Here is a 25,636-nt window from a genome sequence, read left to right as displayed (position 1 = left end):
CCACTCCCCGAGAATACCTTGAATATTCAGCATGTATGACCCTCGTAATGTTAGCTTTCTTTAACGCCATGACTTTGGACCCCTGTAGGTGTGTCTCTTGTAACAGGACAATATGGGGTTTATATCTTCGGATAAAGTCAAAGACAAGAGACCTCTTTATCTTTGAGTTCGTAACGGACATTCCATGATAATATATTTATCTTACCCGCCATTGAAAGAGGAGTGATACCAGAACTCGCTTCCCAGGAGAGCATCGCTAACCAGCTTTTGGCCAGCCACTTCAATCTGTGAGGATTAAAACAGAGAGAGACAACCGCACACAGCACGAACCAACAGAGCATAACTTCCCTTCGCTTCCCACCCTGCACACAGCCCCAACATGCCGTGCGCCCATATCCCATAACTATAACAATAATAGACGACCTCAGGGGGTCATAGGTCGTGGTCAATTTCTGAAGTTATAGTTCTTCAGCGGGGGGGGGGGGACCCACTGCTTACCAGTTTGTAGTGAATCTTGCGGTGGTAAGGGGAAAAACAAAAAGAGTGAACCACCGCCCCCTGCCCTCCCTGTATGTATTAGGGAACTAATTTCTGTAGCCAATAGCGGCGACAAAAAAAAAATGGAAGGAGAAAAAAACCTCTTGTATCCAAGAGAAATTTAGTAGAATGAACTTTGAACCAACATGTAGAACCAAGCACGGTGTAATTGAGGTGTCAGAGCTCAAGGACACTATTTTGAGCCTCATGACTAGGGATGAGCCGAACACCCCCCTGTTCGGTTCGCACCAGAACATGCGAACAGGAAAAAAATTCGTTCGAACACGCGAACACCGTTAAAGTCTATGGGACACGAACATGAATAATCAAAAGTGCTAATTTTAAAGGCTAATATGCAAGTTATTGTCAATAAAAGTGTTTGGGGACCTGGGTCCTGCCCCAGGGGACATGGATCAATGCAAAAAAAAGTTTTAAAAACGGCCGTTTTTTCAGGAGCAGTGATTTTAATAATGCTTAAAGTCAAACAATAAAAGTGTAATATCCCTTTAAATTTCATACCTGGGGGGTGTCTATAGTATGCCTGTAAAGGGGCGCATGTTTCCCGTGTTTAGAACAGTCTGACAGCAAAATGACATTTTGAAGGAAAAAACTCATTTAAAACTACCGCGGCTATTGCATTGCCGACAATACACATAGAAGTTCATTGATAAAAACGGCATGGGAATTCCCCACAGGGCAACCCCGAACCAAAATTAAAAAAAAAAAATGATGTGGGAGTCCCCCTAAATTCCATACAAGGCCCTTCAGGTCTGGTATGGATATTAAGGGGAACCCCAGCCAAAATTTAAAAAAAAAATTGACGTGGGGTTCCCCCTAAATTCCATACCAGACCCTTCAGGTCTGGTATGGATTTTAAGGGGAACCCCGCGCCAAAAAAAAAAAAAAAAAACGGCGTGGGGTCCCCCTAAAAATCCATACCAGACCCTTATCCGAGCACGCAACCTGGCAGGCCGCAGGAAAAGAGGGGGGGACGAGAGTGCGGCCCCCCCCCCCTCCTGAACCGTACCAGGCCACATGCCCTCAACATTGGGAGGGTGCTTTGGGGTAGCCCCCCAAAGCACCTTGTCCCCATGTTGATGAAGACAAGGGCCTCATCCCCACAACCGTGGCCGGTGGTTGTGGGGGTCTGCGGGCGGGGGGCTTATCGGAATCTGGAAGCCCCCTTTACCAAGGGGACCCCCAGATCCCGGCCCCCCCCCTGTGTGAAATGGTAAGGGGTTACTTACCCCTACCATTTCACTAAAAAACTGTCAAAAATGTTAAAAATGACAAGAGACAGTTTTTGACAATTCCTTTATTTAAATGCTTCTTCTTTCTTCCTTCATCTTCTTCTTCTTCTGGTTCTTCTGGCTCTTCTGGTTCTTCCTCCGGCGTTCTCGTCCAGCATCTCCTCCGCGGCGTCTTCTATCTTCTTCTCCTCGGGCCGCTCCGCACCCATGGCATGAGGGGGGAGGCTCCCGCTCTTCTCTTCATCTTCTTCTTCATCTTCATCTTCTTCTTCATCTTCTTCTTCTTCTTCTTCTTCTCTTCTTCATCTCTTCTTCCTTCTTCATTTCTTCTGCGGGCCGCTCCGCATCCATGCATGGAGGGAGGCTCCCGCTGTGTGACGGCGTCTCTTCGTCTGACGGTTCTTAAATAACGGGGGGCGGGGCCACCCGGTGACCCCGCCCCCTCTGACGCACGGGACATGACGGGACTTCCCTGTGGCATTCCCCGTGACGTCACAGGGAAGTCCCGTCAATTCACCGTGCGTCAGAGGGGGGCGGGGTCACCGGATGGCCCCGCCCCCCCGTTATTTAAGAACCGTCAGACGAAGAGACGCCGTCACACAGCGGGAGCCTCCCTCCATGCATGGATGCGGAGCGGCCCGCAGAAGAAATGAAGAAGGAAGAAGAGATGAAGAAGAGATGAAGAAGAAGAAGAAGAAGATGAAGAAGAAGATGAAGAGAAGAGCGGGAGCCTCCCCCCTCATGCCATGGGTGCGGAGCGGCCCGAGGAGAAGAAGATAGAAGACGCCGCGGAGGAGATGCTGGACGAGAACGCCGGAGGAAGAACCAGAAGAGCCAGAAGAACCAGAAGAAGAAGAAGATGAAGGAAGAAAGAAGAAGCATTTAAATAAAGGAATTGTCAAAAACTGTCTCTTGTCATTTTTAACATTTTTGACAGTTTTTTAGTGAAATGGTAGGGGTAAGTAACCCCTTACCATTTCACACAGGGGGGGGGCCGGGATCTGGGGGTCCCCTTGGTAAAGGGGGCTTCCAGATTCCGATAAGCCCCCCGCCCGCAGACCCCCACAACCACCGGCCACGGTTGTGGGGATGAGGCCCTTGTCTTCATCAACATGGGGACAAGGTGCTTTGGGGGGCTACCCCAAAGCACCCTCCCAATGTTGAGGGCATGTGGCCTGGTACGGTTCAGGAGGGGGGGGGGCCGCACTCTCGTCCCCCCCTCTTTTCCTGCGGCCTGCCAGGTTGCGTGCTCGGATAAGGGTCTGGTATGGATTTTTAGGGGGACCCCACGCCGTTTTTTTTTTTTTTTTTTGGCGCGGGGTTCCCCTTAAAATCCATACCAGACCTGAAGGGTCTGGTATGGAATTTAGGGGGAACCCCACGTCAATTTTTTTTTTAAATTTTGGCTGGGGTTCCCCTTAATATCCATACCAGACCCGAAGGGCCTTGTATGGAATTTAGGGGGACCCCCACATCATTTTTTTTTTTTTATTTTGGTTCGGGGTTGCCCTGTGGGGAATTCCCATGCTGTTTTTATCAATGAACTTCTATGTGTATTGTCGGCAATGCAATAGCCGCGGGTAGTTTTAAATGAGTTTTTTCCTTCCAAATGTCATTTTGCTGTCAGACTGTTCTAAACACAGGAAACATGCGCCCCTTTACAGGCATACTATAGACACCCCCCAGGTACGAAATTTAAAGGGATATTACACTTTTATTGTTTGACTTTAAGCATTAATAAAATCACTGCTCCTGAAAAAACGTCCGTTTTTAAAACTTTTTTTTGCATTGATCCATGTCCCCTGGGGCAGGACCCGGGTCCCCAAACACTTTTTATGACAATAACTTGCATATAAGCCTTTAAAATTAGCACTTTTGATTTCTCCCATAGACTTTTAAAGGGTGTTCCGCGGCATTCGAATTTGCCGCGAACACCCCAAATTGTTCGCTGTTCGGCGAACTTGCGAACAGCCAATGTTCGAGTAGAACATGAGTTCGACTCGAACTCGAAGCTCATCCCTACTCATGACTGATAAGCAAAAGAAGATTGGAGAGGTATGCTGCAGTGGCATACATCAAAGGGATGTGTGTCTTTCTTTCAGCGTCTATCTTCAGGGCTATTGCGCCCCCTAGTGTCCAGCCAGCGAGAAGCTTCAGTGGGAGAGTTAAAGAAGGAAACTTTTCCCCTATCTACCACTCTCAGTTTTGCAGGATACAACATGCTATAGGCCAGCTGGAGATCTCTGAGTCTTTTCTTGACATGCACAAAACTGGCTCTCTGTTTCTGCATAGCAGCAGAAAAGTCAGGGTAGATTGAAATTCGGTTACCATTAAATTGCAAGTCTCCCATAGTGCGGGCAGCACGAAGGATATTTTCACGGTCTCTAAAATGTAGAATCCGGGCTACCATTGGACGCGGGTGAGACCCAGGAGAGGGAGGTTTAGATGGCACCCTGTGAGCCCTCTCTATGGCGAATAAGCGTGAAAAGGTATAGTTCGCCTTATTGTCCTTAAGCCACATTTCAAGGAAGTCTTCGGGTTGTTTGCCCTCTGCCTTCTCAGGGAAACCAACCAGGCGAATATTGTTCCTCCTTTGGCGGTCTTCCATATCACTGAGCTTATCTATGTGAGCATTCACTTCACAGTGGATGTGTTGAACTTTATTCTCCAAAGGGCGGACTACATCTTCCAGGTCACTAATTCTGTGTTCAGCTTCAGTAGCCCTTTCTCTAATATTCTGTACATCATTCTTTAAAAACGACATCTCAGCCCTCATGCCATCAATGTGTTCAGTCAGTGTGGCCTGGCAGGTACATATAGCTTCCATAATCTGTTTCAGAGATGGCTCCCCCTCCCCCTCCTCTGGCATTATATCTCCCATTTCTTCCTGTGGTAACCCATCCAGGGAGAGTCCTTTCCTCATTCCCTTAGTTCTAGGAGGCAGTGGGCTTACCTTGCCAGAGTGAGAAGGGGATTTATCTGGTGCGCTCTGCTGTGTATTGCTGTGGTGTCTTTCCTCTGCCTCATGGCCGCCTCCATCTTGAGATCCCCAGGCATACTGAGAGAGACGGTCTGCCGAGGATTCCATGGGCGCTCACCCGTATTTAACCATACTGCCATGTTCAGCCAGGTCCAGAGAGGGTATTGAAGGCTTTGGTGTGGAGAATCTGTGTCTCTGACACCCAGGATGTCTGAAGGATTCGTTGTCCTGCAGGGAGCTCTGTCTCAGTGCTGCTCACATATCAGCTGCTGGCTCCGCCCCCCCGCAGGGACTGTTCTAAGCATGGGAAACACGCGCCACTTTACAGGCATACTATAGACAACCCCCAGGTACGATATTTAAAGGAATATTTCACTTTTTTTTTCTTTAAGCATCATTAAAATCACTGCTCCTGAAAAAACGGCCTTTTTTAAAAGTTTTTTTTGCATTGATACATGTCCCCTGGGGCAGGACCCGGGTCCCCAAACCCTTTTTAGGACAATACCATGCAAATTAGCCTTTAAAATGAGCACTTTTGATTTCGAACGTTGGAGTCCCATAGACATCAATGGGGTTCTAACGTTTGTGCGAATTTTCGGTCCGTTCGCAGGTTCTGGTGCAAACTGAACCGGGGGGTGTTCGGCTCATCCCTGATCAGGAGGATGAGGACGGCTTTGTTGTCCACTTCACCAACTCTTCTACATTTTGTGGCTCAATAACACAGCCAGCAGCAGAAAAAAAGGACAAGCGTGCCCCACGGCCACCTGCAGAGGATGCACCATGTCCACGACCACCACTGTTGACTTTAGACACAGAGGCTGCTTTCCCTCTTTTAATGGCCTGTGAGCGTCTGCCTCTCCTTGGTGGCCTTCCAGACATGATGTATTTTTTGTTTTGCAACACCACACTACACTGTATTACATACTGTGTACACCGCCTGAAATGTATTGGAAACTGTTCTACAGCTGCACTGTATTGTGTACTGTGTACACTACCAGACGTGTAGTAGAAACTGTACACACTGTATGAGATACTGTGTACACCACCAGAAAAGTAGTAGAAACTGTACTACGGCTGCACAGTATTGTGTATTGTGTACACCACCAGAAGTGTAGTAGAAACTGTACACTAGGGATGAGCCGAACACCCTCCTGTTCGGTTCGCAACAAAACATGCAAAAAATTCGGCAGAACACACGAACATCGTTAAAGTCTATGGGACACGAACATGAATAATCAAAAGTGCTAATTTTAAAGGCTTATATGCAAGTTATTGTCATAAAAAGTGTTTGGGGACCCGAGTCCTGCCCCAGGGGACATTTTTTTTAAAACAGCCGTTTTTTCGGGAGCAGTGATTTTTTTTTTAATGCTTAAAGTGAAACAATACAAATTTAATATTCCTTTAAATATTGTGCCTGGGGGGTGTCTATAGTATGCCTGTAAAGTGCCGCATTTTTCCCGTGTTTAGAACAATATCACAGTAAAATTACATTTCTGAAGGAAAAATTGTCATTCAAAACTGATCGCGGCTGTAATGAATTGTGGGGTCTCGGCAATATAGATAAAACTCATTGAAAAGAAGAGCATGGGATCCCCCCTCAGTCCATTACCAAGCCCTTTGGGTCTGGTATGAATATTAAGGGGAACCACAAACCAAAATTTAAAAAAAAATTGAGTGGATGTTCCCCTTAAATCCATACCAGGCCCTTTGGGTCTGATATGGAAATTAAGGGGAACCCTGCGCTAAATTAAAAAAAAATGGCATAGGGGTCTAAGGACTTGTCCCAAGCTGTCTCTTGTCTTTTTTACCATTTTGACACTTTTTTGTTAAATGGTAGGGATACATTTGTACCCCATTACCAATTCACACAGGGGGGCCGGGATCTGGGGGTCCCCTTGTTAAAGGGGGCTTCCAGATTCCGATAAGAGCCCCCACCCGCAGACCCCCACAACCACCGGGCAAGGGTTGTGGGGATGAGGCCCTTGTACCCTCCCCATGTTGAGGGCATGTGGCCTTGTACCTTTCAGGAGAGGGGGTGCTCTCTCGTCCCCCCTCTTTTCCTGTGGCCTGCTCGGATAAGGGTCTGGTATGGATTTTGGGGGGACCCCTACGCCATTTTTTTTTTAATTTTGGTGCAGGGTTCCCTTTAAAATCTATACCAGACCTGAAGGGTCTGGTATGGTTTTTGGGGGGGACCCCTACACCATTTTTTTCTTAAATTTGGTGCAGGGTTCCCCTTAATTTCCATATCAGACCCGAAGGGCCTGGTATGGATTTTAGGGGGACCCCCACACAATTTTTTTTTTTAATTTTGATTTGGGGTTTCCCTTAATATTCATACCAGACCCAAAGGGCCTGGTAATGGATGGGTGGGGGATCCCATGCTCTTTTTTTCAATTATCTGTATCGATATTGCCGAGGCCCGACAATTCATTACAGCTGCCATCAGTTTTGAATTACAATTTTTCCTTTAGAAATGTTATTTTGCTATGGTACTGTTCTAAACACGGGAAAAATGTGCCACTTTACAGGCATACTATAGACACCCCCCAGGCACAATATTTAAAGGAATATTTCATTGTTATTGTTTCACTTTAAGCATTAAAAAAATCACTGCTCCCAAAAAAAACGGCTGTTTTTAAAAACAAATTTTGCTTTGATTCATGTCCCCTAGGACAGGAACCGGATCCCCATCCACTTTTATGACAATAACTTGCATATAAGAATTTAAAATGAGCACTTTTGATTTTTCATGTTAGTATTCCATAGACTTTAACAGTGTTTCGACAGCTTTTGAATTTGCCGCGAACACCACATATTGTTCGGCGAACAGGTGAACACCCAATGTTCAAGTTGAACTTACGTTCGACTCGAACATCGGGCTCATCCCTACTGTACACACTGTATTAAATACTGTGTACACCGCCTGCACTGTATTAGCAACTGTACAATGGCTGCACTGTATTGTATACTGTGTACACCACCAGAAGTGTAGTAGAAACTGTACACACTGTATTAGATTCTGTGTACACTGCCTGCCCTGTATTAGCAACGGTACAATGGCTGAACTGTATTGTATACTGTGAACACCACCAGAAGTGTGTGGTAGAAACTGTACACACTGTTTTAGATACTGTGTACACCGCCTGCACTGTATTAGAGGGAGAGAAACTGTACTACAGCTGCACTGTATTGTGTACTGTGTACACTGCCAGAAGTGTAGTAGAAACTATACACAATGTATTAGATTCTGTGTTCACCACCTGCACTGTATTAATAACTGTACTACAGCTGCACTCTATTGTGTACTGTGTACCCCACCAGAAGTGTAGTAGAAACTGTACACACTGTATTAGATACTGTGAACACCGCCTACACTGTATTAGAAACTGTACTATGGCTGCACTGTATTGTGTACTGTGTACACCACCAGAAGTGTAGTAGAAACTGTACACACTGTATTAGATACTGTGTACACCACCAGAAAAGTAGTAGAAACAGTACTATGGCTGCACTGTATTGTATACTGTGTACACCACCAGAAGTGTAGTAGAAACTGTACACACTGTATTAGAAACAGTACACCACAGAATGCACTGTAGATATAGGCTACAATGCATGCAGTGTGTATATATATATATATATATATATATATATATACTGTGTGTATATATATATATACTGTGTGTATATATATATATATATATATATATATATATATATATATATATATATATATATAGATATATACAGTGGGGATGGAAAGTATTCAGGCCCCCTTAAATTTTTCACTCTTTGTTATATTGCAGCCATTTGCTAAAATCATTTAAGTTCATTTTTTTCCTCATTAATGTACACACAGCACCCCATGTTGACAGAAAAACACAGAATTGTTGACATTTTTGCAGATTTATTATTCAGACCCTTTGCTCAGTATTTAGTAGAAGCACCCTTTTGATCTAATACATCCATGAGTCTCTTTGGGAAAGATGCAACAAGTTTTTCACACCTGGATTTGGGGATCCTCTGCCATTCCTCCTTGCAGATCCTCTCCAGTTCTGTCAAGTTGGATGGTAAATGTTGGTGGACAGCCATTTTTAGGAGTTGTTGTGAAGCCACTCCTTCATTATTTTAGCTGTGTGCTTAGTGTCATTGTCTTGTTGGAAGGTAAACCTTCGGCCCAGTCTGAGGTCCTGAGCACTCTGGGGAAGGTTTTCATCCAGAATATCCCTGTACTTGGCTGCATTCATCTTTCCCTCAATTGCAATCAGTCGTCCTGCAGCTGAAAAACCCCCCCACAGCATGATGCTGCCACCACCATGCTTCCCTGTTGGGACTGTATTGGACAGGTGATGAGCAGTGCCTGATTTTCTCCACACATACCGCTTAGAATTAAGGCCAAAAAGTTCTATCTTGGTCTCATCAGGCTAAAGAATCTTATTTCTCACCATCTTGGAGTCCTTCAGGTGTTTTTTTAGCAAACTCCATGCGGGCTTTCATGTGTCTTGCACTGAGGAGAGGCTTCCGTCGGGCCACTCTGCCATAAAGCCCTGACTGGTGCAGGGCTGCAGTGATGGTTGACTTTCTACAACTTTCTCCTTTGGCTAATTATGGCTCTCTTAGCAGAGCGCGCTGTGATTGGCCAAAACATACAGGTCAGGTGCATGCTTTGGCCAATTATAATACACAATGCACTGCGACCTCGCAGTGCATTATGGGGCGTTCCACGGTGCCCCATAATGTTCGCTGTTCAGTGAACGGGCGAACACCCGATGTTCAAGTCAAACTTATGTTCGATCTGAATATCAAGCTCATTACTACTCTGGACTCTTGCAGGTAAATACAGCAAGGGACCGTTTAGGAGAGCTCCAGTGCTAGGCGATTCTTGAATGTGTATGGAGGAGTGCCTGGTACAAAAGATCATCTCACTTAAAGGTCTTTTTGAAACATTTAATGGTTAAAGTGATTGTAAAGTCTCATTTTTTTTCTATAAAAATAATAAACATGTTACACTTACCTGGCCTGTGTAATGGTTTTGCACAGAGCAGCCCAGATCCTCCTCTTCTCAGGTCCCTCTTCGACTCTCCTGGCCCTTCCCTCCTGTCGAGTGCCCCCACATCCAGTAGCTTTCTATGGGGGTACCCGAGCCAAGCTCCGTGTGTCCATTCAGACACGAAGCCCCAGTTCAGCCCAACCCTCTCTCTCTTGTTTGGCTAACTGACTTTGATTAACAGCAGCGGGAGCCAAAGGCACCGCTGCTGTGTCTCAGCCAATCAGGAGGGAGAGTTCCGGATGGACGAGGCATTTGTGGACATCGCTGGATAGAGATGGGGCTCAGTATTAGGGATGCTGAGGGGGGTTGCTGCACACAGAAGGCTTTTTATCTTAATGCATAGAATGCATTAGGATAAAAAGCCTTCTGCCTTTAAAGCTACTTTAAGAGCATTAGATACAGCCAATGCGTTTCAGGTGAAAAAAGGCTTCACCTTTAGGGCTTGAGCAAAGGGACCCGTATTAAGGCTTGATGAAGACTAGCGTGTCCTGACAGCACTGTAGACAACTGGCTGAGACTAAGTGACATGAATTTTTGTAGTCACTCCTCCGTCCACCCATACTAGACTTCAATCACATATTTGCTTTTTTGGTAGATACATCGGAACAAATTTTTAGTCAGGCCAGGACTAGGTGAAGCCATGCTGGAGGACATGGATTGATGTGGATCGATGGAGTGCAGTGAGTATTTAAAACATAGTCAAATGGACTTATATAGTCATAAAATTGGGTCTAAAAAGGCAAAATCTCACCTTGTTTCAGAGATGTGCTGTGTAGTGAAAATAGACAAAAAAATGCAGATCACATAGCATTGTCAAACAAAAATGACTGCCAACTCTGCACTGTCAAGCAACTGTTATATAATTCTAGACAGTGTGGGCCAAATTAAATAACGGTGAGCCTTTATGTTGATCTTGATCACCTGAAACATCATTTATTCTCTCTTTTGTATCAGATTTAGATAAATGGTCCTACTTAGTGGTGCATACATGGAATTAGGTCGAGAAGACACACCTTTAGAGAATATGCATGCATATACAAGTATTGAATAATGCTATTTTTAGAGTACTGTGCAGATTAACAGTGTTTTATCAGTAATATTTAGGGGCATACTAAAGGCCTGATGAAAGATGGCAAATTTGCAACAAACAAACTAAAATAGACAGAGAGAAATATAAGTTAGTGAAGTCACCTGCATTATTTCCACCTTAGTAAACAAGTAGCACTTTGGCCCTTATAATTAGGCCTCTTGAAATATACTTAAGAAAATATGGTGGCTTCCATTGCTGATCTCTCCCTCTGAAAATGCTAATTGCCTGGCTGTCCTAATCGAATGACTTTATTACTGTAAGGCTATGTTTCCACTATTGCATCCCCAAAGTCGCGCGATTTTTTACCGCGATTTTACCACGACTTTTTACCGCGATTTGAAGCAATGCCTGTATCTATGGACCTCAAGTCGCATCAAAGTGGGACCAAAGTAGTGCAGGGACTACTTTGAAGTCGCTGCGACTTGAAGTCGCACAAATATGAACGGTACTCATTGGAAATCATGGGATACAATTTGTCATGCGACTTTTCAGTCCCAAGTAACATGAAAAGTCGCACTAGTGGAAACATAGCCTAAGTCTCTGACACAATACAAGTATCATATCAATAACTCTGAATTCACTATGGCTTCTAATTAGCTTGCTTGACCTAGGGTCAGTGACTCACAAAGTATGGGAATTAAAAAAACAGCCAGGCAGGTATTTTCAGAAGGAGGTCAGCAATGGCAGCCTTCAGATTTCTCAAACTTATTAACTGTGTGTCATACATTATTGATACCATTATAATAGAAGTAATAATAACGAAAACTAAAAAAGTATTGTCACATACAAAACACAACACACTTATTATATATACCATTTTTAGGCAGTGCCAATTCAGCCCCTTTCCTTTTACACTATATACTTTACTATCCCACATTTGTGGGATTTTGTTAGGGTGGGCAGCAGCCACACTTTCCATTACCGTAGCGCGGAATATTATATTTATTTCTTACAGGGTCTGAATTGCTCACTTTCTTCTAAGAATAAAAGTTGCCTTGCTGTCTCTAGCTTCAGTCATTAAAAACACAAAGAAAAAAGAGAATGCGGTGGCCTAGTGCAACATCTCCTTACATTAAAGTGGAATTCTAGGCTAGAACTAACTAAGCTTAAAACTGCTTCCACCCCCCTTCTAACACCTATAATAACTACCAAGGAAAAGGAAGACGCGTATACTTACCTATTCTCAGGGTGCTCTGCTCTGGTCACATGATCTCTCCAGCGCCAGCTTCCTTAGAGAGGAGAGAGCTCTGAAAATGGATGGAATGCCTGAGTAGTAACATCATCTATAGGCTTACTATGGGGTTTCCGTTGTCAGCTGTCCGTCCCTGGAAGCTGGCTGCTGGGAGCTGATCACATGACCAGGACTGGAGCACCCTGAGAATAGTCAAGTATGCATCTTCCTTTTACAGGGTAGTTAGTATAGGTGTTAGAAGAGGGAGGGAGCAGTTCTAAGCTTTATACTACATATATATTTTTTATTTGCTGTTTTATTTCCCATGAAAGTGGAGTTACCCTTTAAATATACCATTGAAAGTGTTTTATTACTACACTCTGATAAGTGCAAAAAATACCTGTTGATCCTGCAAGACATCTTGGGAACTGATAATTTACTGTGAGCTGGGGATGAGCTCAGGCAGGTTCAGACACAAGCACTAATCTGCCTGAGTTATCCCACCAGAAAACTGTCAAAGCAGAAAGTCAGTCATAGGTGGTAGAGACATGCCCCACCCCGCAGCCGCACATATACAAGGGGCATGTATATGTGTGGCTACTGGGTGGGAAATGCCTCTGCTGCCTGGAATTGGCTGTCTGCTTTGACAGCTTCCTGGTGGGATAGCTCAAGCAGGTTCTGACTCGTGTCCGAACATGTCTGAGCTCCTCCATAATATGCACTTTGCATCTGGTGCACTTTTATCACTTACAGTTGGTCCCAGCTATCTCCAAAGACTAAAGGTCACCTCCAAACCTCAGCCCCCCGTGTTCAGGTGTGACAACGCTGCTCCTTCATAGATACAGTTTGGTAGTTGAGTGTAGTTCTCTAGAACAGGAATGTGTAGAAGTACAGGTATGAGTATCCCTTAAGCCACACATCAAAGCAAACCCACTTGTAATGGTATGTGGCAACCTCAGCCTGGGCTCCTACCAGTCCATGTCCCCAATGCGTTTCGCTCTGCCCCTCAGAACTTAATCATATTTCCCATGATTGAACTTGGGGGGGGGGATAAAACTTTTCAGGAGCGTGGTCTGGCAGGAGCCCATGCTGAGGTTGCCACATACCCTTACGAGTGGGTTTGCTTTGGTGTGTGGCTTAGGGATACTCATACTTCTACACATTGACATTTGGAGCAGGGATGGGCTTCCTCCCCAGCCTGCACTCACAGCAGTGAACCAGGACTAGCACCCTTTCCTAGCTTGAATGGCTCGCACACAAGGTTATTGTCCCTAGGGCAGAAAGTGTGTCGCTGGCAGGATCACCAGGGGAAAATAAAGGAAAAAAAGTCTGTAGAAGATGATTAATACAGCCACCACCACATCCAAGGACTAGTAAGTTGCAATAAGTTACATTTTTGTTCTTCGGTTTAAATACACTAAATTTATTCAATGTGTACCATAGACTTTGGGGTGACCCTGACATGACAATAATAAATAATATAAAACATAAGAAAAAAATACTAAAATGTGCCTGCATATTTATATAATTATCAGGAAAACATATTTGTACCTACAGGGACCCCAAATTAGGATGCATTGTGTACCCAATCTTCAACTTGAACTCCAATAATTAGGTCCAGTATTTTATATGCAGTGCTCATGGTTCAGAAGCAGAAGATGTTTTCCTAAGAAATAGATATGTCTAGCACCTAGTGCCTGCTTTTGGGGGTTTATATTAGCCTTGTATTTTTATTGTCATGCTGGCTCACATTAAGAACTAATGGTTATCAGCAAAAAAGTCCCGGCTTCCCTGGATAAATATATTTTCTACATTAAAATATCAAATGGGTCAGCCTTATGAGCTTTCCTTAAGATGAAATATTCTTTGATTGTAAATAGTCATCTGCATGGGCTGATAATAAACATCATAAGAGACATTAAATCAAGTTAAAATTTTCAAGTGGTTTAGTGCTTTTGTGAGATAACAGTGTAATCTCCGGAGTGCTCTATCTCTTCTGACAACATGACTTCCCTTCTGCATTATTTATGAAAACATTGTTTCAGACTTGTGCTCTTGTTTTGATGTAATGTAACCACCAATAGATGGGTATTGCAAGTTAACTTGGTGGAAGACATTTTTAATATGTTCATTAATATGCAGATTGATTTTGTGATGTTCTTATATAAACATGTGATTAAAGAGAAAGATAAAATGATCTTCTTTTCAGAACACACTCAGAAAATGAGACCACTTTACCACCTGGTGATTCCTGCACTAGCCCAACGAAAAGTGAATCATACAGTAAGACAGCCAAACAGTGCCTGGAGGAGATTTCTGGTAAGTAGATCAACGAATACATGAGACCTTCACTTTCACACAATGTTAGGTTTGATGGACAGGGCCATACAGGAGCCATTCAGAATGCAGAACCTGTGTATCTTCTGGGACCCGCAGCCACCAAATACAGCTTTACGCAACCTCTTGCGAATAACTGCATACAGTCGTAACTTCTAATTCATTTCAATGGGCAGCTGTACTTGGCAACAGTGGGTCCTGAAAGAGTGACTATGCAGGCTCTGCATGCTGTATTGTCCCTGTACTACTGCATGCATGAAGCCTAGGGCCTGTTTCACATGGGCTTTAGCTTGTATAAGAGCTGTGTGAACAGCAAGTTTTTATGAAAGTTTGAGCAAGCTTTTGCAAAGCTTTGAGCAGCATTTTGTAAGCCTTTAAAGCTCCATTCAGATCCTGTTTGGAAATGTTATACAAAGATCCTAATGGGAGTGTTGATTGCCACTTTAATCAAGCTGCTTGCAGACTTCAGAAAACTTTCAGCAAGCTTCAGGTAGTGCTGAAGCCTGCTAGCAGCTTATTTAAAGTGGAAATCAGCACTCCCATTCAGAACTGTGTTCAACATTTACAAATTGGAGCTGAAGGGTGCTTGAAAAGCTTCAACAAAGCTTGCTGAAGCTCTGAAAATGCATTGTAAAGGCTTACAGTTGACACTGCTCCTTTACAAGCTGAAGTCTATGTGAAAGTGACCTGAAAGATAATCCTACTGGTAGAAGTGCATGCAGCAGCCTCCCAAAAGCTTCCATCACAGCCAATTCTCAGCCTCAGACATTTCGGTGTAGCATCAATGCTTGCAGCCAAGCCTCACCCCCACACATTCCTATTGGCTCACTATTTATTAGGAATGTGCAGGAGGCAGGTAAGGACCTATAAGTTTTGGAAATATTGAAGCTTTACCAGTAAGAACAGCCAAGGATTTGCACAATGCAGGAGGGTTTTGGGAGGCTGCAAAGAGAACACAATCCCTGGAATTCATAAAGCTTTAAGATTTGGCGAAAGTGTCTCTCATGTGTTCTAAAAGTGGTGAAGAATGCGCTAAATTCATGTACCTGTCTAGAACTACTTTAATTAGGCTCTTGCTGCTCCACTTTTGGAACACACGAGAGGCACTTTCACAAAATCTGTCTGAGCCAGTTTTTCTCGCTGCAGACTAAAAGAACATTGGTGTTAATTAGCTCCACTTTTACATTTGGTGCATTCAATGCAACACAATGTAAAAATGGTGCATTTTAGAACTTCCTGAATTTGGTTCACGAGTCGCTGTCAGAACAGAAAGCGCCACAAATGCTTCATAAATTTGGCACAATATCTTAATAAGAGAGATTAAACGCCAGAAAAGTGGCACAGCAGCTTCATTTAATTCCCCCAATAACAAATACATGGTACAACAGGCACAGATTAGGTATATGAAATGTTGGGGTAACATATGCTGTAAATCAGCTTCTGATAGTGCTTAAAAACTGAGGGTTTAATATAACTTTAAAGCAGACCATTATTCAAATTTTAGACATTATATACTCCCAACCCTCCCCTCTCCACTTTACATATTTTGATTTTTTTGAGGGGAGCAAGTACCATTTTCAGCGGGTACTAATCCCAATGTCTCCAACGGTTCGATGTCTATGCAGTTTGCCTGAGAAAAAGATGCTGGAAATACAAATGTATATCTAGAGAAGGCAGACACAGTTGGGGATGATAAACGATAGAGAACAAGCAGCATTGGAACACAGCGCCACCAGATTTGTATTTATTGGCCTTCAAAACATTTTTTTTAAATTATTGCTTGCTATGCTGTTCAAGGCTGTCAACCTTTGTATCTAAAGACAGAATATAGATCCAAGTGTCACCTTCATTGATTAAGAGAATGATCACATTTAAAACAGCATACTTATATAAAATATCAATAACATTCCAGTGTATTCCTCTTATAATCCATTAATCTTTTCTACCACAAAACATACTAAAGATTTATATGTGGCAACGGCAAAATAAATAATTCTCCACTTTGTTGCTAACTTTTGCATGAGTGGAAATATCATGCCAATTTCCAATCTTTTACTATTTATTTATTTTTATATGGGGCCAAAATGCTAATCAGACTTCCAAGCCCGACTCAGGAACATGTGCTTTCTTGAACTGCCAGCAAAACAGAAACAGATGGCAGACATACAGTATCTGAAATGTAGCCCAGTTACCTCCAAAATAGTACTGGATGTTTCAAGACCAGCTCTGACTTTGCACATTACTTGTACCATACTGGGAAAAATTAGCCTTTACTATTTATCTGCCTTCCAAAAAGGATTTCCATCCATGAAATGAATATACAGCCTCACATAAAGCTTTACAGATATTGCCTGTATTATTCTACATATGTATTCTGAAGTACCCATTAGAGATGTGCATGACAGAAAAATTAGTTTAGTTTCAGATTTGTTCAAGTAAATCATTTGGCCTTATCATATTAGTTATGTTAGAATCATTTGTTTTCCTGAATTTGTTTCTTATATTTGAATTCGTTTTGTATATTCATTATTTTTAAATCAATTCAAAATTTGAATTTGAAATTCAAAATTACAATTTCAGGAGATGGCTACATTCGTTCTATTCTATGCTAATCTATTATATTCTATTTTTGTCTATTCTATTCTACTCTATTCTACTCCATTCAATTATGTTTATTATTTTATTTTCTATTGTATTCTATTCTTTATATTCTATTCTTTTATATTATATTTTATTCTGTTTTACTCTATTATATTACTTTATTTTCTATTCTTTTTAATTCTATTCTATTCCATTTTACTGTATTCTTTTTTATTCTATTCTATTCCATTCTATTTTATTATATTCTGTTTTATTCTATTCCATTCTATTCTATTTTATAAAGCAGCCTAAGTAAGAATCATCTTATTTCATTTTTATACCTTCCCGTATTTATTGCAATATGTTTCCAATTTGAATTCATTTTCAAATTCAATTCATTTTAAATTCAAATTCGGATACTTTGTCTTGTTACAATCAATTTTTGATCCGTTGAAATTCATATGACTCTCCGAATAATGAAAATTTTGTTCGAATTTTGATTTGTAATGAAACCAATCACACAAGTCTAGCACCCATAGTTTTAACTAAGCTTGCCATTTTTCATAATGGGGGTGTTTTAGGGCTTGTTCACACTAGTGTTTAGGGGTTGGTAAAACCCTGTGTTATAACTCTGCTTTTACCGCCCCCCAACTGCTACCCTTTAGCTGCAGAGGCAGCAGCCGGGGGTGTATACATGCCATGGCCATGACAGTAATTATAGCCCCTGTTGCTTTCGGCGCGCATAGCACCGACCGAATGTGACCCATTCAATTCAATGTTAAGGTAAGCATTAAGGAGGAGACTCCTCCTCGACACATGTCAAATGCTCTCCAAAAAGCAATTTGAACGCAGGTCACTCTTCAGAAAGCAAAGCTAGTGTGAACAAGCTCTGAGGAGAGTTTTCTTAGATAAGCATTTAGTTACACAATTGTTATTAAGGTTTCACAACAAGAAATATAAATAATTTCAAGTCTTGAGGAAATTCACATAAAAAGTGTAAATATCCAGTGATAGTACATGGGTTGTCCAGGAATCCTGCACTCTTTAAGACCTTTCTACTGACTACACTGCACTTGAGCAATACAGCCTGGTCCAGGACTTGCTCCAGCCTGTGATTGTACAGTGTAATGAAGGAACAGCAGTACAGGGGGTCCCCGGGTTACGAACAGGATAGGGACTGTAGGTTTGTTCTTAAGTCGAATTTGTTTGTAAGTCGGAACAGTACCTTTTTTAAGTGCAAATCTAGTCTCAGAGACAGGATGTAAACCCAAATCAACAGAGAAAGGCAACCGGATGGCAGGGGTGGCATGGTTAGTTCAAATATGTTTTGTTTCTTTTATTTTTTTACTTTTTAATCACTTTTTTCAATTTGTATTTATTTGTAGCTTGTCGTTTACTTTTTTTTTTATTTTTGTATAATTTTCTTATTTTTAATATTATTTTTCTTATTCTTTACATTTTTTAATTTTTTTTTTATTTTATTAATTTAATTATTACTGTATTTCTTATTTTTATTTTTTTTATCAATTTTTTTTTCACTTAACTTTATTGCTATCACACAGGAGGAAACAATTCCCTGTGTGATAGCAATTGGAGGTGACAGGTTCTCTTTATTGACCCTGTCACTTCCAAAACAGGAGTCCAGGATCGCAGCTGAGCACTGCTCTCCCCTCTCACTATTTTCATGGCAGCAGCAACAGGAGACAGCAGAGAGGTACACTGTATGGCACAGCAGGGAGATGGATGGTGAAAGCAGCCATCAGAGGCCAGGCAGGCCGGCCGGCCGTGCGGCCGGCCGCGGTGCACCATCGCGGGGCAGCGGCGTAGGAAAGACCGGGGATCGTGGAGGCTTCGTAGGCCGCACAAGGCCTCGGCCACGACGGGCAGTTTCAGCGGCCTGGCAAGCCACCGGACCATACCAGGCCTGTGGATGGGCAGGCAGGAGGACGAAGGGGACCCGCAGCCAAGCCAGGAACGGAGGAAAGGCTCAGGAGAGGAAGATTCGGCCAGCAGTGACGTCATTCGGGCCCCGTTCGTAAGTAGGGGTCGTTCGTAAGTCGGATGTTCGTAAGTCGGGGACCCCCTGTACACTGAGATCATCATTCATGTTATTTATTCCTGTTAGGAAGATTCTACTGTAAAGTTGACATGCACTTTGCAATGCAATAGAGCCTAATTGACTTTAAAGCTGAAGTTTAGGGATGGCAATTTTTACATAGGCCAAGCTTGGGCGAGTGTAAGTATGTATATGCCATAACTGTGGGATCCTTGTGGAAGCTGGAAATAACTGCGGTAGACAGTACTACTCCAGTGGTCAGTACTAACTTCAGGGTCCCGTGCCCTCCTTCCTACTGAACACAGAAGGTCACTCGCTTGGCACGGATGGCATTCAGAGAACACTTTGCATTTTCTCTATGAATGAAGTGTTTTTTGATTGAAAGAGTTTAAAATAATAAACAAAATTAGCAAACTTATAATCTAAATATAAAGATCTTCTTAAAGTTTCACAAAAATAATATATATAATAGTACTGCACTATAGAGATATATACCCCTCCTATTGAAGCTTTTTTTGTGCCTCCACACACTTTCAAAGTTCGTAACATTGTACCACCTCCAAAATGTTTTTGCTTACATGATGACCTTCACTCAAAGTGTTGGAAATGTGCTCATCCTTTAAAATAGACCTTTAGATTATAGGTGGTTGGATGCCACTTTATTCATATAATTAAATCTCTAGGTTGTGGACCTAGAGATGAATGAGGTCTGCCATCATTTTAAATGTATACAGCTTATCTCACTCTTGTGCAATCACAGGCTTATATGTAGCATGCTTACTTGTAGCATGGACCTCTCAAAACTTGAGGTCTCATACCCCTTAAAGTTCTTTCTTGGTTTTAGCTCTTTAACAACACCATGCTAGCCAATCAGCTTCTAACTTCAGCTTGCTCAATTAAGCTTTGACAAAAAAACCTGGAAGCTGATTGGTTTCTGTGCAGAGCTGCACCAGATTTTGCACTCTCCAGTTTTAGTAAATCAACCCCCATGCATCTACATCAGATACCTCCAGTAAACATAAAATCTCAGCAATTAAACAGAAAGAAGCACATAATACTTACTGCTTCACACTATTTATACACCAAGGATTAAAATACTCAAAAAAAAGCTGTGTTAGCACTTTATCTCAATCAAACATGCCCTATTGTTCACCAATCTCTGCAGCACCTCTTTCCTTTGAGCCAGTCTCTCCACGCACTAATGTGGTGAAGTCACCAGTCGCGTTGCTAGGGGGTGGCTTCTGGGGCTTTAGCCCCGAGTCCTTTACCGGGTGTAGCGGTCAGGGCTGGACTGACCTACCGGGATGCTGGGAAATTTCCCAGTAGGCCGACAAGGCCGTCTGCCCTGGGGCTGCTTTGAGGGCAGCGGCATTTGTAAAAGATATATTTGCGGGCCCTGGCAGACATGTTAGCTGTGCCGCCGCCCTGCTCGGGAAAGCCCCTACATGCTCGGCCCTTTTCGGGCAGGCGCTCGCATGTGCGGTGATGTAATGGCGCTGGGCGGCACCATTTTTAAATGTAAAGCAGCAGTGTCACCTCTGTGAGGTCTTGGCGGTGGTGCGTGCCTCTCATAACAGTCGGGTAAGACCCCTCTGCATCCTCTGACTACCTCCTGTTATTGGTCTCCTGCACCATGTCTGCAGCCTCTGACCATCTTCTCCTGCACCATGTCCACAGCCTCTGACTATCTCCTCCTGCACCATGTCCGCAGCCTCTGAAAACTCCTCCTGTACCATGTCTACAGCCTCTGACTATCTCCTCCTGCGCCATGTCCGCAGCCTCTGACGATCTCCTCCTGCCAAAATGTCCACAGCCTCTAACCATCTCCTCCTGCATCATGTCCGCAGCCTCTGACCATCTCCTCCTGCACCATGTCCACAGCCTCTTAGCAACTCCTCCTATACCATGTCCGCAGCCTCTGACTATCTCCTCCTGCACCATGTCTGCAGCCTCTGACTATCTCCTCCTGCACCATGTCCACAGTCTCTGACTATCTCCTTCTGTACCATGTCCGCAGCCTCTGAAAACTCCTCCTGTACCATGTCCGCAGCCTCTGACTATCTCCTCCTGTGCCATGTCTGCAGCCTCTGACCATCTCCTCCTGAAAAAATGTCCGCAGCCTCTGACCATCTCCTCCTACACCATGCCCGCAGCCTCTGACTATCTCCTCCTGCACCATGTCCGCAGCCTCTGACTATCTCCTCTTGCACCATGTCCACAGTCTCTGACTATCTCCTCCTGCACCATGTCCGCAGCCTCTGGCTATCTCCTCCTGTTTAATATATATATATATATATCAATAATAACAATGGGATCCACACTCAGATATGTAACAATGTGTGTATATTTATATATATATATATATACACACACGTATATTATATACATGTGTATGCTAGCCCAAATATATGACTTTCTTTACTTCGCTACTTTAGGCTCTAATCCCAGATTTTTTGCAGACCTAGCAATGCCCCTGGATGTCACCAAGGGCTGTGCTCCGCCGTACACGTTACATCCAATCTGGACTTCAGATTTTTATAATTAGTGATAGTGCTGCACCGATTACAGGTTTGCTCATGTTATTTTGAGGTTAAGCTTGTGATGTAATTGCCCTGTATCTTCTCCTCATTTACTCAGAGAATGCTTTGCATTCATTGAGAAATTAAAAGTGTTTTCTAAATGGTTCCCCATGCCCAGTGAGCAACAACTTAAGTTCAAAGGGCACCTGCTTAGCATGGAACCCAGAGGCTAGTGGAGATCATTGTAATATGGGTGCTTATTTTATTAGTGATTTTTAGCTTTCATAGTGATCTCACAGGTATTGCACATATATACTTATATTGGTCCAAGCTGGACCAATGTAAAAACCACCATACCTAAACTTCAGCTTTAAAGAGGACCTACTGTATGTCCCATTCACTAAAAATTGCATCAACGTGCAGCTCTGCATGCTTGTATGAAATCACCTTACATTAAATGGTTACACATTAGTTAACCACTCCAACTCCGGAAGAGTTTACCTCCTTCATGACCAGGCCATTTTTTGCTATTTGGCATTACGTTACGTTAACTAGTGATTGCGCAGTCATGAAATGATGTATCCAAACACAATTTATATAATTTTTTCAAACAAATAGAGCTTTCTTTTGGTGGTATTTGTTCACCACTTGTTTTTTTATTTTTGTGATATAAACAAAAAAAGACCAAAAATAAAAAAAAAAAAAACTAAACTTTTTTTTGCTTTCTGCTATAAAACATTGCCAGTAATTTATTTATTTTTTTAATCACATTTCTTCATAAATTTTGGCCAGAATGTATTCTGCTAGATTTTTTTGATAAAAAAATCCCAATAAGTGTATATTGATTGGTTTGCGCAAAAGTTATAGCGCCTACAAACTATGGAATATATACTGGAATTTTGTTTTTAAGATATATACTACTAATGGTGATGATCAACAAACAGGACGGCAATATTGCTTTGCACAATCTGACACTAACACTTGGGGGGGGGGGGGGGACTGACTAACTGCCACTGACATCACCAGTGCCATTATTACAGGGATCAGTGCTAATGATATACATTGTCACTGTACTAATGACACTGATTGTGAAGGGGTTAACATCTAGGGAGATCAAGGGGTTAAATATATGCCTAGCTATGTGTAATGTGTGTAAAGTGTGCTGCTTTTTAGTAATGATCTCTGTTTCTCATCCACTGTGTACCGAGCTCAGTGTTGAATTTCAACACAGAGCTCTCGGCTGTGAATGCACACATCCAATCAGCATGTCCCAGTCATGACTTGCTGACATGTTCTGAGTATGTACAATCACAGCAGGATCCGGACGGGGGGGCATGCATGCGTGCGCCCTAAACCAGGAAGTAGGCAGCAACATACCAGTACTCCACTTTGCCTACAGCGGCCATTAAGTGCATTGGGGACACGCAGTCGTTAAGTGGTTAAATCATTTACTTACAATTCATGATTTTCCACTTCCTGACTGCGTAAGGCACTGGTGATGTCATGTCACCCTGCCTTGGCACATGTTAGAGGAGGCAGACCCAGAGTTCTAGACAGAGTTCCAGTAAGTAAAGGGAGATGGGTTTGTCTGCCCTTAGAGAAAATGGCTACTGTGAGAAGCATGCAGGAAAAGTGAAAGAAGATTCCTATTTAAGTGCTGCCCCTCCCTTTCCCAATCTGAGCAGTGCTGTACTGGCAAATATGGGACAGTAAGAACAAGACATATTCAGGTTACATTCAGAATTTTCCAGCCGAATGTAAAAAAAAAAAAAAATCTAGTTAATCTTTAATGATTGCATAGCTGGATGAAATGGTGGCTTTTTATGCATTCCTAGAGTTTAGCTTTAAAGTAAGTAATCAGCATGCATATGGGAACATTTCTGTAGAATACCTTTGTTACGTTTTTAGTAATTAACCCTCTAAAAATGATTATGCGGGCTGATGCTACATGACACAGAAGAGTTCTATTCTGTGAAATTGTTCAAGTGCTGTGCAATCCAGGGCTGTACTGAGCTCCAAGTTGATGATGTAATTGTTGTGCCTGGGGCAGTGACACTACACTGAACCTCTCCGCCTCTGCACAACATTTATTTTTGGACTTTGCAGATGCTCTAAGGAGCATAAATGTTACAGGGATTATGAAACCATGTTTGTAATACTAGGGCAATGTTGTGCTTTCTGTCTGATTCCTTCTTAAACCAAACTAGGAAATATCTAGTTTTATATTAGTCGAATAAATATATACAGTACACACACATGCATAGATAAAGAAGAAAGTTGTCACAAGATAAGGAAATCTTCCAGCGTGCTGAAAAGTCTTTGGCACTGTTTGCCTTGATATAAAAAAACATAAAGGTCTTTAATAAATAAAATGGCGAAGAAAAGAGAAAAAAAAAGATTTAGCAGGCAATCTGCAGTCAGATTTTATTATTCTAATGCCGTGTAGTAATACAATTCAGTCTAAGATTGCTCTGGATTACTGCATGTGTTTGCACTGTTGTCTTGAATTAGCTTTTGTGTAATGCATATGAATTGACAGGGATAAATCTGTGTTCTTATGTAGCCAAGGGATGGCATAATGGGCAAGTTTGTCATGATTTCATATAACAGATGGAAAATCTTACTGTGTATGTCCAAATTAGATGATTAGATGAAAACTTTATGTGTCAAAAAAATTGTCATTTTGTAAAATAAAATACATTTATACTGATCGTGAATTTAACAGAGCCATTTGAACTGACCAATAATGTAACAATGTGGGCTATGCTGCCACTTTACACCAAAAGTCAATGACTAATACAGTGGGGTAAATAATTATTTGAACCCCTGCAGATTTTGTAAGTTTCGCCACTTAGGGCACTTTCACACTGAGCTGCCCCGAGCGTCGGCGGTAAAGCGCTGTTATTTTTAGCGACGCTGTGCTGTCGTTTTAGCTATGCTTTTTGGCCGCTAGCGGGGAGCTTTTAACTCCCGCTAGTGGCCGAAAAAGGGTTAAAAGCGCCCGCAAAGCACTGCTGCAGCGGCGCTGCCCATTGATTTCAATGGGCAGGGGCACTGTAGGAGCGGTGTATACACTGCTCCTACAGCGCCTCAAAGATGCTGCTTGCAGGAATTTTTTGAGTGTCCTGCCAGTGCACCGCTCCAGTGTGAAAGCACTCGAGCTTTCACACTGGAGTGAGAGGAGAGGTGCTTTGCAGGTGCTATTTTTAGCGCTATAGCGCCTGTAAAGCGCCTCAGTGTGAAAGGGGTCTAACAAAGAAATGAAGTGTCTATAGTTTTTTTTTCTTTATCATAGGTGTATTTTAAATGATAGAGACAGAATATCAACCAATAATCCAGAAACAACACATGATACAAATGTTATAACTTGCGTTGCAGTTCAGTGATTAAAATAAGTATTTGAACCCCTAACAACCAACAATAATTCCGGCTCCCACAGACTAACTGCAGTATGAGCTCATGTGGTACACAGATAAGTCCTGTCAATTTAAGAAGGTGCTCCTAACAACAACTTGTTATGTGTAAATAGACACCTGTCCACAGAATCTTTATACCATTCAAACCTCACCATCGTGGGTAAGACCAAAGCGCTGTCAAAGGATATCAGGGACAAGATTTTAGACCTGCACAAGGCTGGAATGGGCTACAAGATCATCAGCAAGAAGACAACTGTTGGAGCGATTATCCGCAAATTAAAGAAATACAAAATAACCATCAATCGCCGTTACTCTGAAGCTCAATGCAAGATTTCACCTCATGGTCTAAGGATGATCATGAGAAAAGTGAGGAATCAGCCCAGAACTACTTGGGAGGAGCTTGTGCATGATCTTAAGGCAGTTGGGACCACAGTCACTAAACAAACCATTGGTAACACAATACACCGCCATGGATTGAAATCCTGCAGAGCTCGCAAGGTCCCCCTCCTCAAGAAGGCATATGTACAGGCCCATCTGAAGTTTGCTAATGAACATCTAAATGATTCAGAGAAGGATTGGGAGAAAGTGCTGTGGTCAGATGAGACCAAAATTGAGCTATTGGCATTAACTCAACTCGCCATGTTTGG

The 25,636-nt window shown here is 42.6% G+C and overlaps 1 protein-coding gene across 1 annotated transcript in view; it reads left to right on the top strand.

The window, feature by feature from the left end:
* NAV3 (neuron navigator 3) overlaps positions 1–25,636 on the top strand; it is a gene marked incomplete in the record, with an annotated part of 918,952 nt that overhangs the window by 684,042 nt on the left and 209,274 nt on the right. The window contains 1 exon segment of the mRNA XM_073620003.1: positions 14,291–14,400. Coding sequence (XP_073476104.1) covers positions 14,291–14,400 — 110 coding nt within the window.

Source organism: Aquarana catesbeiana, linkage group LG03, assembly GCF_042186555.1.
Source record: "Aquarana catesbeiana isolate 2022-GZ linkage group LG03, ASM4218655v1, whole genome shotgun sequence".
NCBI classification, from domain to species: Eukaryota; Metazoa; Chordata; class Amphibia; order Anura; family Ranidae; genus Aquarana; species Aquarana catesbeiana.
The sequence above is the reverse complement of the archived record's forward strand: the minus strand, read 5'-3'. Positions and strand labels throughout refer to the sequence as shown.